General features: G+C 35.7%; 1 protein-coding gene and 1 long non-coding RNA gene across 9 annotated transcripts in view; one reads left to right on the top strand and one right to left on the bottom strand.

Annotated features, from left to right (window-relative positions):
• LOC106082675 (cytosolic carboxypeptidase Nna1) overlaps window positions 1-14,184 on the bottom strand; it is a 334,059-nt gene that overhangs the window by 45,417 nt on the left and 274,458 nt on the right. For 6 of the 8 annotated variants that reach the window (XM_059367893.1, XM_059367895.1, XM_059367897.1 and 3 more), the window contains one exon: window positions 101-263. In XM_059367893.1, the coding sequence (XP_059223876.1) occupies window positions 101-263 (163 nt within the window). The remainder of the gene's footprint in view (window positions 1-100; window positions 264-14,184) is intronic. The other 2 variants (XM_013245327.2, XM_013245329.2) reach the window with 1 other exon arrangement.
• Window positions 1-14,184, top strand: part of LOC131997249 (uncharacterized) — a 258,295-nt gene that overhangs the window by 49,792 nt on the left and 194,319 nt on the right. The window contains exon 2 of the long non-coding RNA XR_009398148.1: window positions 8,863-8,878. This is a non-coding gene — a long non-coding RNA (uncharacterized LOC131997249). The remainder of the gene's footprint in view (window positions 1-8,862; window positions 8,879-14,184) is intronic.

Below are 14,184 nucleotides of genomic sequence, written 5' to 3'. Positions count from 1 at the left end.
GGTGTGTGTGTGTGTATGTTTGTAGAATGTTGTCTTTAGGAAACACTTTTGCCTGTTCTCTGTTTAACTTTGAATTTCTCTTCGATTATACATCCCTGTTCGGCCAATTTCTTTAATTTCAATGCCTTCTGTTCGCGTTTCTCACGTTTACGTATCTTTTTGATACGTTTCAATAATTTAGCATTTCTTTTTACTTTGTTCGGATTGTCATCGCAATAGTCCAGCAATGTTTCACAAAATGCACGACCCATGTGTTCATAATCCTGAAAAGAAAGAGAAAGGGAAGAAAAAAGATGAGATGAATAAGAAAGAAAGATACAAAATAAAAAGACAAGTAAGAAGGAGTTAAGTTCGGCAGGGCCGAACTTTGGATACCCACCACCTCGGGTATGTATGTGAACCTTATCTCCCATAGCAGTTATATCAAAATATGTTCCGATTTGGTCCAAATACTAATAAGTACAGTAGCTATATCTAAAAATAAACCGATCTGAACCTTATACGACACGGATTGCGAAAAGCCTTACATAAGTCACTGTGTCAAATTTCAGTGGAATCGGATTATAAATGCGCCTTTTATGGGGCCTAGACTTTAAATCGATATATCGGTCTACATGACAGCTATATGCAAATCTGAACCGATTTAGACCAAGTTGCAGAAAAATGTCGAAGAGCCTAACACAAAACACTGTCCCAAATTTCAGCATCATCGGACTATAAATGCGCCTTTTCTGGACCCAAAACCTTCAATCGAGAGATCGGTCTATATGGCAGCTATATCTAAATCTGAACCGACCAAATTGAAGAAGGACGAGGAAGAGCCTAACTTAACTCACTGTCTCAAATTTCAGCGTTATCGGACAATAAATGCGCCTTTTATGGCCCAAAAACCTAAAACCGATATATCGGTCTATATGATAGCTATATCCAAATCTGGACCAATTTGTGCGATATTGCAGAAATATGTTAAGGGGCTTAACTTAACTCACTGTCTCAAATTTCAGCGTCATCGGACAATAAATGCACCTTTTCTGGGCCCAAAACATTTAATCGAGAGATCGGTCTATATGGCAGCTATATCTAAATCTGAACCGATCAGGGCCAAATAAAAGAAAGATGTCGAAGGGCCTAAGGCAACTCACTGTCCCAAATTTCAGCAATATCGGGTAATAAATGTGGCTTTTGAGGGCCTAAGACACTAAAACGGCGGATCGGTCTATATGGCAGCTATATCCAAATCTGGACCGATCTGAGCCAAATTGAAGAAAGATGTCCACGGGCCTAAGGCAACTTACTGTCTCAAATTTTAGCAAATTGGATAATAAATGTGGCTTTTATGGGCCTAAGACCCTAAATCGGAGGATCGGTCTATATGGGGGCTATATCAAGATAAAGTTCGATATAGCCCATCTTAGAACTTAACCTGCATATGGACAAAAACAGAATCTGTATCAATATCTCTATTTTTAAATCAATATCTCTATTTTTAAAGACTGTAGCGTGATTTCAACAGACAGACGGATGGACATGTCTAGATCGTCTTAGACTTTTACGCTGATCAAGAATATATATACTTTATAGGGTCGGAAATGGATATTTCGATGTGTTGCAAACGGAATGAAGCTCTTATCCCTTTTATTTCTACCCTATATTGCAATGGTCGATATATAAATCCGATGTTGGTAGAGTTTTAAGATAGGGACATTTCGCCCCGAAAGTGGGTATCGATTTCGTGTCATTGAAGCAAATCTCCGTGGGTTCAAATTCCAATTTGTGTCATCAAAGCGCAGACGTAAGCAAGTCCGCCAATAATGGTAAACACGTGGGTTCAAATCTTGGCGAGAACATTGGAGATATTTCAAGTGATGGCTAATGTTCATCGGCGTCATTTGCGACAATTCTGTTTATTTACGTACCCATTGAGCCAAAAATGAGCTTCGTCGCTGAAGAAGAAGTGTGCAATGAACTTTTTTAATAGAGCATGCATTTTGGTAATAAAATTCAATAATGTGCAAGAGTTGATCGTTTGTAAGACGATTCATGGTTAAATTATAGACTAAATTGAAGATCTTTGACAATGAAGTGTGTGTGTGTGAGCTGTTAAAACAGTGTTGGGTGCATTTTACTAAATGATTTCGCTGGAATTTGATGCAATGAGTTGTATTAGACTCTTAGATATCCCCCCCCGTCTATGGTTGTGATCGGACCAATGTCTTTTAAAGAAGCATAAATCCGATCGTCCCATAACTGGATGTTTGGCAAGCAATTCAAAATTTGGCATGCTCGAGTTGGCCAACTTTCAAGCCCCATGGATTAGCCTTTGGACCCACTAGGGTCCCCAAATTTTGCATCCTTATTGGAAAACACTTCAACATTGATTATGAAAAGTTTCGTGTACTCCATACGTTCAAAAGTTTTAGAGTTATATCCAAGATTTTTCGATTTGGCAACAAGTTTGGTCCTGCCAAACTTAATGCCTTTTTATATATTTAAAAATTTTTTTTATTTTGCTTTTAAAATTTAATTTTCTTTGTTTTTTTTTCGTTTGTGCGGAATATCATTAACTTTTGTGTTCTTCATTTGTTCTTTTACTTAATACTGTGCTAACTTTTGATTAAAGAATGTTAATTTTCATGTAATGAATTTAAGAATCCCTTAACAAGTACTTGTAACATATGGTACAAGTACTTAGTTACCTACCTAAGTGTGCACACATACATACACATGCATATGCAATTCATTTGAAAATTAAATTTAATACGATTAAATGCTGAAGAACATGAACACAGACATACTACCATACCATACCATACTACCGACACTGAATTGCAAATGATGTTGTCTACAGGATGCCAGTTTGTGACAGGATGTGAATATGAGAATTATATCTTAGCAACCATTCGTTAAATATTCCCCTGAACTGATGGCACATTGGTACACATTCTTAAAGCTGTGTGTGTGTGTGTATGTATCAGAGATGTAGTTGTATGTATGTGGAACGATTTAATCGGCTTAAATGTTTGTTGTACATGTATTTTTTTGGGGATTTCCCTTACATAGTGGTCTTTTATGATGGGACCTTATTTGCTAGATAGACAGACTATGATATTGGACCACCATAAAAATGCTTACGCTAAGCATGTATCAAAAAATTACCCCAAAGCATTGTATGTTGTCCCAATTCAGCAATTTCAGATACTCAACTATATTGAGATGAAACGTGAATGTATCTCTGGGCAAAAGTTCATGAAAATATCCTTGACAAATTCAATTCAATTGGTAGCATTTTTTGAATGCTATCATAACATGAGTGCTAGACTCGTTTCGACATTCTGTTTGTAACCCCTGGAATTGTAGAGGGTGATTTTTTTAAGAGCTATAGTAAAGTTAAAATTCAGAAAAATAAATGAAGTCTTTATTTGAATCGAGAGTACGGTCCATATAATTTAACGCTTGAAGATTATTTCATGCAAATGTTGATCGTAACTGCGCCTCAAATGGTCCATCCGCTTAGTCAAATTTTGGCATACTTTTTTCAACATTGCGGCCGGCATCTCATGAATAAATGCTTCAATGTTGTCTTCCAATGCGTCAGTTGAAGCGGGCTTGTCTGTATAGACATGAGCTTTAACATAGCCCCAAAAAAATAGTGTAAAGATGCTAAATCGCTCGATGTAGGCGGCCAATTCCGGTCCTGAACGTGAAATAAAAGGTTGACCGAACTCGCCTCTCAATAAGTCCATTGCTTCGCGAGCTGTGGGGCATGTGCCATTTTTTAATGGAAACCACATGTCATGCAAGTCAAGCTCTTGTATTTTGGGCAAAAAAAAATTGGATATCATCTCATGATAGGGCTCACCATTCACAGTTATGTTACGATTCGCATCATCTTTGAAGAAGTACGGTCCAATGATGCCACCAGCCCATAAACCGCACCAAATTGTGACCTTTTCTGGATACATTGGTAGCTCTTGCAATGCTTCTGGGTGATCTTCACTTCGAAATCGACAATTCTGTTGATTTACCTACCCATTGAGCCAAAAATGAGCTTCGTCGATCAATGGAAGAAGCGCGCGATGAACTCTCTTGGCAGAGCACGCATTTTGATAATAAAATTCAATAATTTGCAAGCGTTGTTCGTTTGTAAGACGATTCATGGTTAAATTATAGACCAAACTGACGTTGTTTTATAGTGAAACAAAACACGAAATGTGCGTGAGCTGTTTAAACTAGTGTTGCCAGAAAGATAATAGCTAAAAAATCACCCTTTACAAGTTGTATAATATTGGAATGTTGTGAAAGTTTTTGGCAATAAAGTTCTAACGATCTGCTGTATAGAGGACTCAGTCTACAAAAACAACTTTTAATTTAAAACTTAGTTCTGAATAGAAGATGGCTAGCGATGGGCGATGAGTAAATACCCAAAAGGAATTTACCCGGTAAATTGGGAAAATTAGGTAAAACCCCGTGTATTTACCCATTTGTAATCAAATGCTGGGTATTTATAATTTTGCAAATAACTTGGGTATAAAAATATTTTTCAAAATTTTTTTGATGAATTCGTATTTTTTGTATAGGATTTTCTGATCGCATAAAATCGGATTTTAGTTACATATATCGGCGCTATATAGACCAATCTCCACTCTTGAGGCAATATATCGGTTATTTTTCATCCGATTTCGATCAAAATTTAGTACAGCGAGTTCTGGTAGACCCTTATTCATTTCTGTGAAGTGTGGTCCAGATCGGACTATATTTGTATATGGCTGCCCTTAGACCGACCACCCGATCTCTCGATATATGGTATTGAAGCCATAAAAGATCCACTTATTACCCGAATTCGATGAAATTTGACACAGTGTGTTTTGGGAGACACAGACCAAGTTGTGGGAGACCCCTCGAAACTTGGTGTCAGAGATTTTAGAATGAGCGCAGAAGATCTAGGCGCTTGGAATGCTATTCTACGTTCAGCTAGTGAAACAAATATTCTGTCATAGCCAATTAAAGTTAGTGTTTTGGTAGACCCCTACCTATTCCTGTCAAATGTGGTACAGATCGGATATAGCTGCCATATATACCGAACTCCCGATATTGTGTAATGAGCCTATAAAAGGAGCACTTTTCATCCTATTTCGATGAAATTTGGCACAGCGAGTTCCGGTACACCTCTAAACCTTTTTGTTGAATATCGTCCAGATCGGACCCTATTTGGATACAGCTGCGATATAGACCGATCTCCCGAAATAGAGTATAGAGCCCATAAAACGAGTATTTTTCATCAAATTTTGATGAAACAGTGAGTTTTGATTGACTTCTACACCTGTTTGTTGAATAACGTCAAGTATTGAATTTCGTCAAAGCATTGAAGATATTGATCTTCAATATTTTCTCTTGTCCCACATAGTACATACAGCTATACCCTTCACACATATACACAGTGTGTGCCAATGTGCAAACAGTACAGGTAAAATATTTCTTAGGTATTATTCTCATACAAAAAAATAAAAAAATTAGAAAGGTTTTCATGGATGAACTTAATTGATCCAATTAACTTTTTAATTGAGACTGTTTCAATCACAAAAATGAGAAGATCAATCACATTCCATACAGTCACAGCTGCACCTTCAATTAAAAAATGATTTGAAATTTTCAATTAATTTTTTAATTGATCCAATAAGAAAATTATTGAAATTTCCGAAATATCAAATTAAATTTTTAATTCAATTTTTTTTTATTAATTTAATTCAATGGAAAATATGCAATTGTCAAATTAAAATTTTTGCGGAGAGAGCGCTGTATAAAGCGCACCCCGTTGCAATATGGTTAACATGTGTAAAATTCCTGGAACATGAATTTGAGGTTTATGTTAGGGTCTATGATCACTCCTTAGAAACAAAAACCTCTGGGGTTTTTTCCATAAATGCAGCGGAAAATATTGTTTTCCGAATTATAAGAGAAAGGGTAGCCCGGCGGGTTTAGATCGATGCTAAAGAAGACGTTATGCCATTATTATAAATCTTTCGACCATAAATAAGAAGAATCACGTCTATAAATTTAAAAGAGTAATCAAAAGACTGTTTTTAGGGGAGTTTTATCTTCTATATATGGAAAGCATTCATAAAAATTTTGAACTTCTAGACTTAAAAAGTCCGGACAATTATAATAGTGCTGTTGATTATAAAAAAGTTTCCGACCACTAAGATTTTTTTCTTTTTATACCCTCCACCATAGGATGGAGGTACACTAATTTCGTCATTCTGTTTGTAACTCCTCAAAATATGCGTCTAAGACCCCATAAAGTATATATATTCTTGATCGGCATGACATTTTAAGTCGATCTAGCAATGTCCGTCCGTCTATCCGTCCGTCTCTGTGTCGAAAGCACGCGTACTTTCGAAGAAGTACAGCCAGGCGCTTGAAATTTTACACAAATACTTTTTATTGGTGTAATCCCATGGCAGCCGGTTGTACGTACCGGATTGACCCGATGGTGTTCTCTATCGGCAAGGGATTCCGCCTCAGTGTACAACACACTGATACAACAACAACTTTGGTGTAGGTCGGTTGGGATTGTAAATGGATTGACTTCTTAAGCATCTAGACGGCTCAAACTGAAATTTTGTACATGGTGGTTTGGAATCACTTCCAATAACTGTGCGAAGTATGGTTCAAATCGGTTCAGAACCTGATATAGCTGCAATATAAACCGATCTTGGGTCTTGACTTCTTTAACTTTTAGAGGGCCAATTCTAATCCGATTTGGCTGTAATTTTACATGTGGTGTTCTGGTATCACTTCCAACAACTGTGCTAAGTATGGCTCAAATCGGTTCATAACCTGGTATAGCTGCCATATAAATCGATTTTGGATCTTGACTTCTTGAGCCTCTAGAAGGCGCAATTCTCACCCGATTTAGCTAAAATTTTACATGAAGTGTTTTGTTATTATTTACAACAACTGTGTTTAGTATGGCGCAAATCCGTACATTACATGATATAGCAGCCATATAAACTGACTAAACAATAGCTTATCAGTTCTTATTCATTATTCTTTGTTTGCCTAAAAAGAGATACCGTGAAAAGAACTCGACAAATGCTATCCATAATGGAGGGTATATAAGATTCGGCCCGGCCGAACTTAGCAAGCTCTTACTTGTTGTCACTCGATTCGTTCGCCAATTCAATGAAACAGCTGTTTTCCCTTCATAAATTCAGCTGTTTTCAATGAATTGGTGAAAGGAATCGAGTGACAAAAAGAAAAAAGTAAGTTTTCTTAGCCGTTATTGTTTAATTGAAAAAGATAAAATTTTCAATCACATTTTATATGTATATAACATTTCTTAAGATTCAGTTAAAAAAATTATTGAATCAATTAATTTGTTAATTGAAAATTTCAATTCAAAAATTTTAATCAACATCGAAATTAAAAAAATTTTAAGATTCAATTAAAAAATTTTTTGAATCAAATAAATATTAAATTGAAAATGACAAAATATTTAATCCCGATCGTAATTGAAAAAAATCCAATTCAATTAAAAAATTATTGAATCAATTAATTTTTTAATTGAAAATGCCTAAACGTCAATCACGGTCGTAATTGAAAAAAATCCGGATTCAATTGAAAAAGGATTTATTCAATTATTTTTTAATAGTAAAAATTTTATTTTCAATTAAATTTTTCACTGGAAAATGTTTTAGGATATTTTTTTCTGTGTAGCCATTAAATATCAATCACGATCGTAATTGAAAAAAATCCGAATACAATTGAAAACGGATTTATTCAATTATTTTTTAATAGTAAAAAAATTGATTTTCAATAAAATTTTAAATTGATAACATTTTCGTGATATTTTTTTATGTATCCACATTCTGTCATACGCTTAACAATAAGCAGACAATATTCCATTGTTTTGACTGGTAAGATGATAGTATCTTCTAGTACCAACCTAATAACCCTATCTGCAGATATCAATTCGTGGTCTACCTTTTTATGCCCATTTATCTGTAGTTCCCACTGACAGTTTGACTGAGTTGCTTCCAATTTCCAGAAGCATACTTTTCTACTTATTATGAAGAGAAAATGCCTTCATACCCATGATAGGCATAATTCTTGTGAGTTTATTCTTTGGTCCCAATATAGGTCGAAATTGTAATATGCTGCTACCTTATGTAGCATATAACTTCTATCCACGACCTCTTCCATCCAAACTTAATAAAGTTATTTGTTTTGTTTTCTTTTTCTGGAAAATCTCAATGGTTGCCTGGGATCATCCTTTTTTTTCTTTTGCTTAAGGCCACATATGTTCGAAGTACCTTCTTAATGGACTTTCTTTTGGCAAAAGACAAAAATGTTGGCTAAATCCATAAAGTCAATGTTTATAGTTGTTACCAAAAGTTTTCCCAGCATATCCCTCCTCTTTTTTTAGTTTTTCTACGATTCCTCTATCGAGAGAGTGAAAAATTAAGCAACAAAGTTTATCTAAATACACAGTTGATGGGGTATCTTTGGTGAGGCTTTAACTTTTTTTAGTTAAATTTTTGTTCTTGCTCAAAGTAAAAGTTACTCAAAAAAAAGAACTGTTGCCCATAAAAGGGACAACAAATTGTGTTGGGGAACTTTTTTGAAATTTTAACATTTTGTGCTTTGGCGATCCACATAAAACATGCATAGAGCAGCTATAGACTTCAATCATTTTCGGTCCATTAAAGTCATGAAGGCTTTAAGCATTTTTTGGTGCTTTGATCCTTTGCAATTTTATTCGATATGATTTTTTAATATACCATTATTTCAATAAGCCATGAAGAACCTTATGAACCAAATAAATGCTTTATTAACATATTGCTTCTTTCTATTCTCTTTTAGCTGAAATATTTTCTGTGTAAGTATTCAACCAAACTGGTATAACAAAAGGTGTGTTTTTGTTATGAGCTGGAAATGAAATTTTTATATATAACCCAAATTTCTAATATTTTTTTATAAAACCCATACACAAAAAAATTAAACGTAACAAAATACATTGATCGCGAAGTTTTACTTTTATTGTAACCGTACAACATTTCGCTTCAACATATCAAACGTTAGCCATAAACGTGGTATTATTGAACGAAATCAACTTTGTTTGTGTAAACCATTTAGGTACTTCGTCTACGGTTAAAGAACCGTCCTTTTGTTATAAAACCAGAAAATTCTTGATTCCGAAAGTGCTTCGATAGCTGCAAATAATTATTCGTGTACCCGAAGAATAGTTATTCTCTTATGTATCTCCTACTAGAAAGGAAGGGTGAGCATTTGAGCGTAAAGACTTGTTGTTTACCATCCGCTCGGACGAGTGCGGATGGTAAACTAGAAAAGTATCAATTTTCATTAGAGCAACACACAAATGGCTGCCAAGTATAAGAAAATACAACAAGAAGATGAATGCGTCTCGAAAGGTCTATCGGTTAAGTCCAATTTTGGTAAACTCTTACCAACATTGAGGCCGGTATCTCACGCATAAATGATTCAATGTGTCAATTGAAGCGGGCTTGTCTGCATAGACATGAACTTTAACATAGCCCCACAAAAAATAGTCTAAGGGCGTTAAATCGCACGATCACGACGGCCAATTGACCGGTCCAGAAAGTCAAATAAAATGTTCACCGAACTCGCCCTTCAATAAGTCCGTGCTGTGTGGCATGTGATACTGTCCTGTTTAAACCACATATCATGCAAGTTCAACTCAAGCATTTTGGTCAAAAAAGTTTGATATCACCTCATGATAGCGCCCACCATTCAGTTACGTTACGATTCGCATCATCTTTGAAGAAGTACGAGCCAATGATGATACCAGTCCATAAACAGTACCGAACTGTAACATTTTCTAGATGCATTGATAGTTCTTGCAATACTTCTGGCTGATCTTCACTCCAAAATTTACCATTCTGCTTATAACGTACCCATTGAACCAAAACTGAGCTGCGTCCAAAAAATGGAAGAAGCGCGCGATGAACTTTCTTAACAGAGCTCGCATTTGTTAATAAAATTCAATAATTTGCAAGCGTTGTTTTTTTTCTAAGACGATTCATGGTTAAATTACAGACCAAACTGAAGATGTTTGACAGTAAAACAATGTGAAATCAGTGTTGCTAAAAAGATAATAGCTAAAAAATTACCCTTCACATGAACAACGTCCTCAACGTCGTGTCTCTAGAAACTGTTATAGTTTTCGATGCCTGAAGAATAGGAAGATAGTTTCAGCTACTAAAGCCAGAAAGGGATTCGAGCAAGAGAGAATCGGCAGTAGCCAGTACGTTTGAGGCACTACCCACACCTGTCTCTGGGCCTTATTTTAGTTCCCTATGTTTGGAAAAGAGACAAAGTTATCTCCCCTCGCGGATATTACAAAGCGAAGTACCCTATTTTCAGAGGGGGGACCAAACTGTTATCTATGATCCGTTTTTATACCCTTCGCCATTGGATGGGGCCATACTAATTTCGTTATTCCGCTTGTAACACATCGAAATATTGATCTGAGATCCAACAAAGTATACACATTCTTGATCGTCTTGACATTCTTAGAAGATTTAGCCATGTCCGTCCGTCTGTTTGTCGAAAACACGCTAACTTTCGAAGGAATAAAGCTAGTGAAGGTCGGTTATGATTGTAAATGGATCAAATCTGTTCATGTATTAGTATAGCTGGCTTGACTTCTTGAGGCTCTAGAGGGCGCAATTATTACTGAAATTTTGCACCAAGTGTTTTATTTGAACTTCCAACATCTCTGGTCCATATCAGTCTATAAACTGATATAGCCCCCATATAAAGTGATCTTGGATCGTGACTACTTGAGGCGCTAGAGGGCGCCATTTTTATCCGATTTGGCTGAAATTTTGCACAGTCTTTTGATTTGACATGAACAACTGTGTCAAGTATGGCTCAAATCGGTTCATAAGCTGATATAACTCCCTAATAAAGTGATTTCGACTTCTTGAGCTTCTAGATGGTGCAATTATTATTCGATTTTGCTGAAATTTTTTATGAAGAATTTCGTTCTAACTTTTAACAACTGCGCAAAGTATGGTTCAAATCCGTTCATGACCTGATATAGCTCCCATATAATCCTATCTCGTATCTTGATTTCGTGAGCATCTAGAGGGAGCGATTATTTTCCGATTTGGCTGAAAATCTGCGCAATGAATTCGATTTTGGTCTCCAACAGCCAAAAAAGTATGGCCCCAAATGGTCCAAAACTGATAAAGCTCCAATATAAACCGATCTTCCGATTATACATCTGGAGCCTCTAGAGGGAGCAATTCTTATCCGATTTGGCTGAAATTTTGCAAAATGAATTCCACTTTGGTCTCCAACAGCCAAACCAAGCATGGCCCCAATCGATTCATAACTTGGTAAAGCTGAAATAGCATAGCAATTTGTCCATTATCTTTTGTCTATAAAGGAAAAACAGCCAAAGAACGTGACAAATGCGATCCATGGTGGAGGGTATATAAGATTCGGCCCGGCCGAACCTAGCACGCTTTTACTTGTTGAGTCTACTAACAAAGCACAACACTTCCTTTTTTATAAAATAAATAGCGAGAGGTTCAGCGCTACAAAAGGCAATACCTAGAGACAGGTCAAAATAGCATTCAGATGGATATGAGCACATACAGAGTGAATGCCGTTCTTTGAGACCATCCGCCGCCAGTAGTTAAAAGTAAACCTCCGCTGGCAAAACGGAGTAGTTCTGGCTTGTCTACGTTCTGACAGATGGTGCCGCCTCAATTCCTACTAGACTAGATGTGTGTCCCGCTAAGTCCCAGTGACCACACGGCGTACATCTGTTCGTCAACACGGCAATCCTGCTCGACTGATCACCTGATCTTTCTGGGCGCACCCAGCAATTTGCAGAGTTTCTAGATTTGGACATTTGAAAGCACCCTGCAGATAAATTAAGAATGTAAAAAATACCAGTTGCTACAACAACCACAGACAGACAAATAAAATTTTAATTTAAGTTCTTCAAAATTTTAAAAAAAAATTCAATGTTGACAATTTTTGTTTATAAAAATAAAACTGGAAAAAATTTCTATAGAAATAAAATTTGTGGATAAAAATTAAATTTTGACAATATTTTCTATAAAAATATTACTTTTTCGTAATTTTTTTTTTCGAACATCTTCTAGCTCCAGATCATATTCAATGCTTTCTATTCAAAGAGGAGCATATCAAAAAAATTGGGCAAGTGTGTGTTATTATTCAAAACACTTGACTGGACTTGTGGATGGCCATTTCTGATACGCCATATATCTTCATCAATACCTTTGTCAAATTGATTAAGGTGCTCTACATATGCAAAGACTATACTAGCACGGCGTAGAGCACGCTTTTGTCTTGTAACTGTTCTCAATAAATCCTCTCACTCTTCTTAGCGTAGTAAGAGAGAAGAAAGCCTTACTTTCCACTATTCCCATACAAACTAATCATCAATGCTAAAATGAGAAACATATCAACATTGCCAAACTCTTTTTTTTTGTCCACTTGAACATTCTTTGAATATCACTGCAAATGCCTTTTGTGCTTAGGCCGCATTGACCTACAGCACAATGACGGGCTGGTTCATAGGTTTGTCTGTTTGCGCTCTTTTTATTTTGATCATTTAAATCTTTTCGCAATTTTTTTCCAACATCTTCTAGCTCGAGATCATATTCATTCCATCATTTCTATTCAAAGAATAACATAGCAAAGAACTTATAAAAGTTGAGCAAGTGTGTGTTATTGTTCCAAACACTTTGACTGGCTAGTGGATCTTGATTTCTGTACATCATTTATCTTTGTCAACACCTTAAAGAGTGTTAGAGGACTTATTGAGTTCTGTATCAAGACAAAAGCGTGCTCTATAGCGTACTTAATAGTCAAAGGTGTTGATGAAGAAACATGTCGTATCAGAAATCATGATCCAATAGCCAGTCAAAGTGTTAGTAACACACCCCTGCTCAACTCTTATAAGTTCTTTGCTATGCTATTCTTTGAATGGAGACCTATTCTTTGAATGGAGACCTAGAAAATGTTCGAAAAAAAAGCACGAAAAGATAAAAATAAAGGTGCGCAAACAGTCAAAAAGAACGTTGACAAAATTTTCTATAGAATAAAAATTTTGACAAAATGTTGTAAGCAAGCATAATTGTAACAAGATTTTCTATAAAAATAAAATTTTGACAAAATTTTGCATAGAAATAAAGTTTGAAATAAATTTTCTATAAACATCGAGATATGTGTCTGGGAAAACACTTCTAATATTTGCCTAGCTTCCTCAGCCACCATTTCACATTGCAGATATATACATACCCTTCTCATATTAATCACGACCCCATTCTGTGATAACCACAAGAGTTTGTTAAAGAAGAATATGAGAGTTTTATGAAATATTTGCTGTCTAACAAAATCTATTGTTGTTATAATGTTTATTATTATTATGGTAACCAATAATATTTTCCCCTTTTTGCATTTGGGGGAATGTGCTTGCGGTTATGATGATGATGATTATGACGACGATGATGAGTCGTCTGTGTATATTTGGCTAGTCTAAACAATCTCTCCATCATCATCATCCCCATAATCATAGATGTGTGTATATGTATGAGACATTTTGGTAAATATTGCCCCAGTTCAAAGGAAATCTCTATAATTGAAACCACTGAGGGGTGTTGTTTTACAACACATAACGGTTTTGCTAACCTCCCCCCCCCAAGTGAAGCTTAGTTATCCCACTGGACTAGAGAATTAAATCAAAAGTGATGGTGCTGCTGTATGCAGACATCATCTCTCGCACATTTTCTTCATTCTCAGGATAGATATGTATGGATATATGTGTGTCAGCATGGATAAAACCAATATCGACAATACATACGTATAACTTGATTATTATCACATCAATATGTGCATGCCATTTCCGTTTCCGGTAATGTCCATGATAAGAATGTTATCCTGTTGTTGCTTGGGCAACATGATTGAAATGTTGAACAATATTGAAGTTTGCTTTTGTGGTTTCGATATTGTATTGGATTTTTCTTCAATGTGGTAACTGCAAATGCTTTCAGGATTTAATGGGGTGCATGATTTTGGTTTTACAATAGGCAACTGGAAAGCACAGTAACATGGATCATGGCCTTACATAAGTTTAAGAATACCTTTAATCTTTAAAATAAA

This window comes from Stomoxys calcitrans, chromosome 4 (assembly GCF_963082655.1).
Source record: "Stomoxys calcitrans chromosome 4, idStoCalc2.1, whole genome shotgun sequence".
Lineage (NCBI taxonomy): Eukaryota > Metazoa > Arthropoda > Insecta > Diptera > Muscidae > Stomoxys > Stomoxys calcitrans.
The sequence above is the reverse complement of the archived record's forward strand: the minus strand, read 5'-3'. Positions and strand labels throughout refer to the sequence as shown.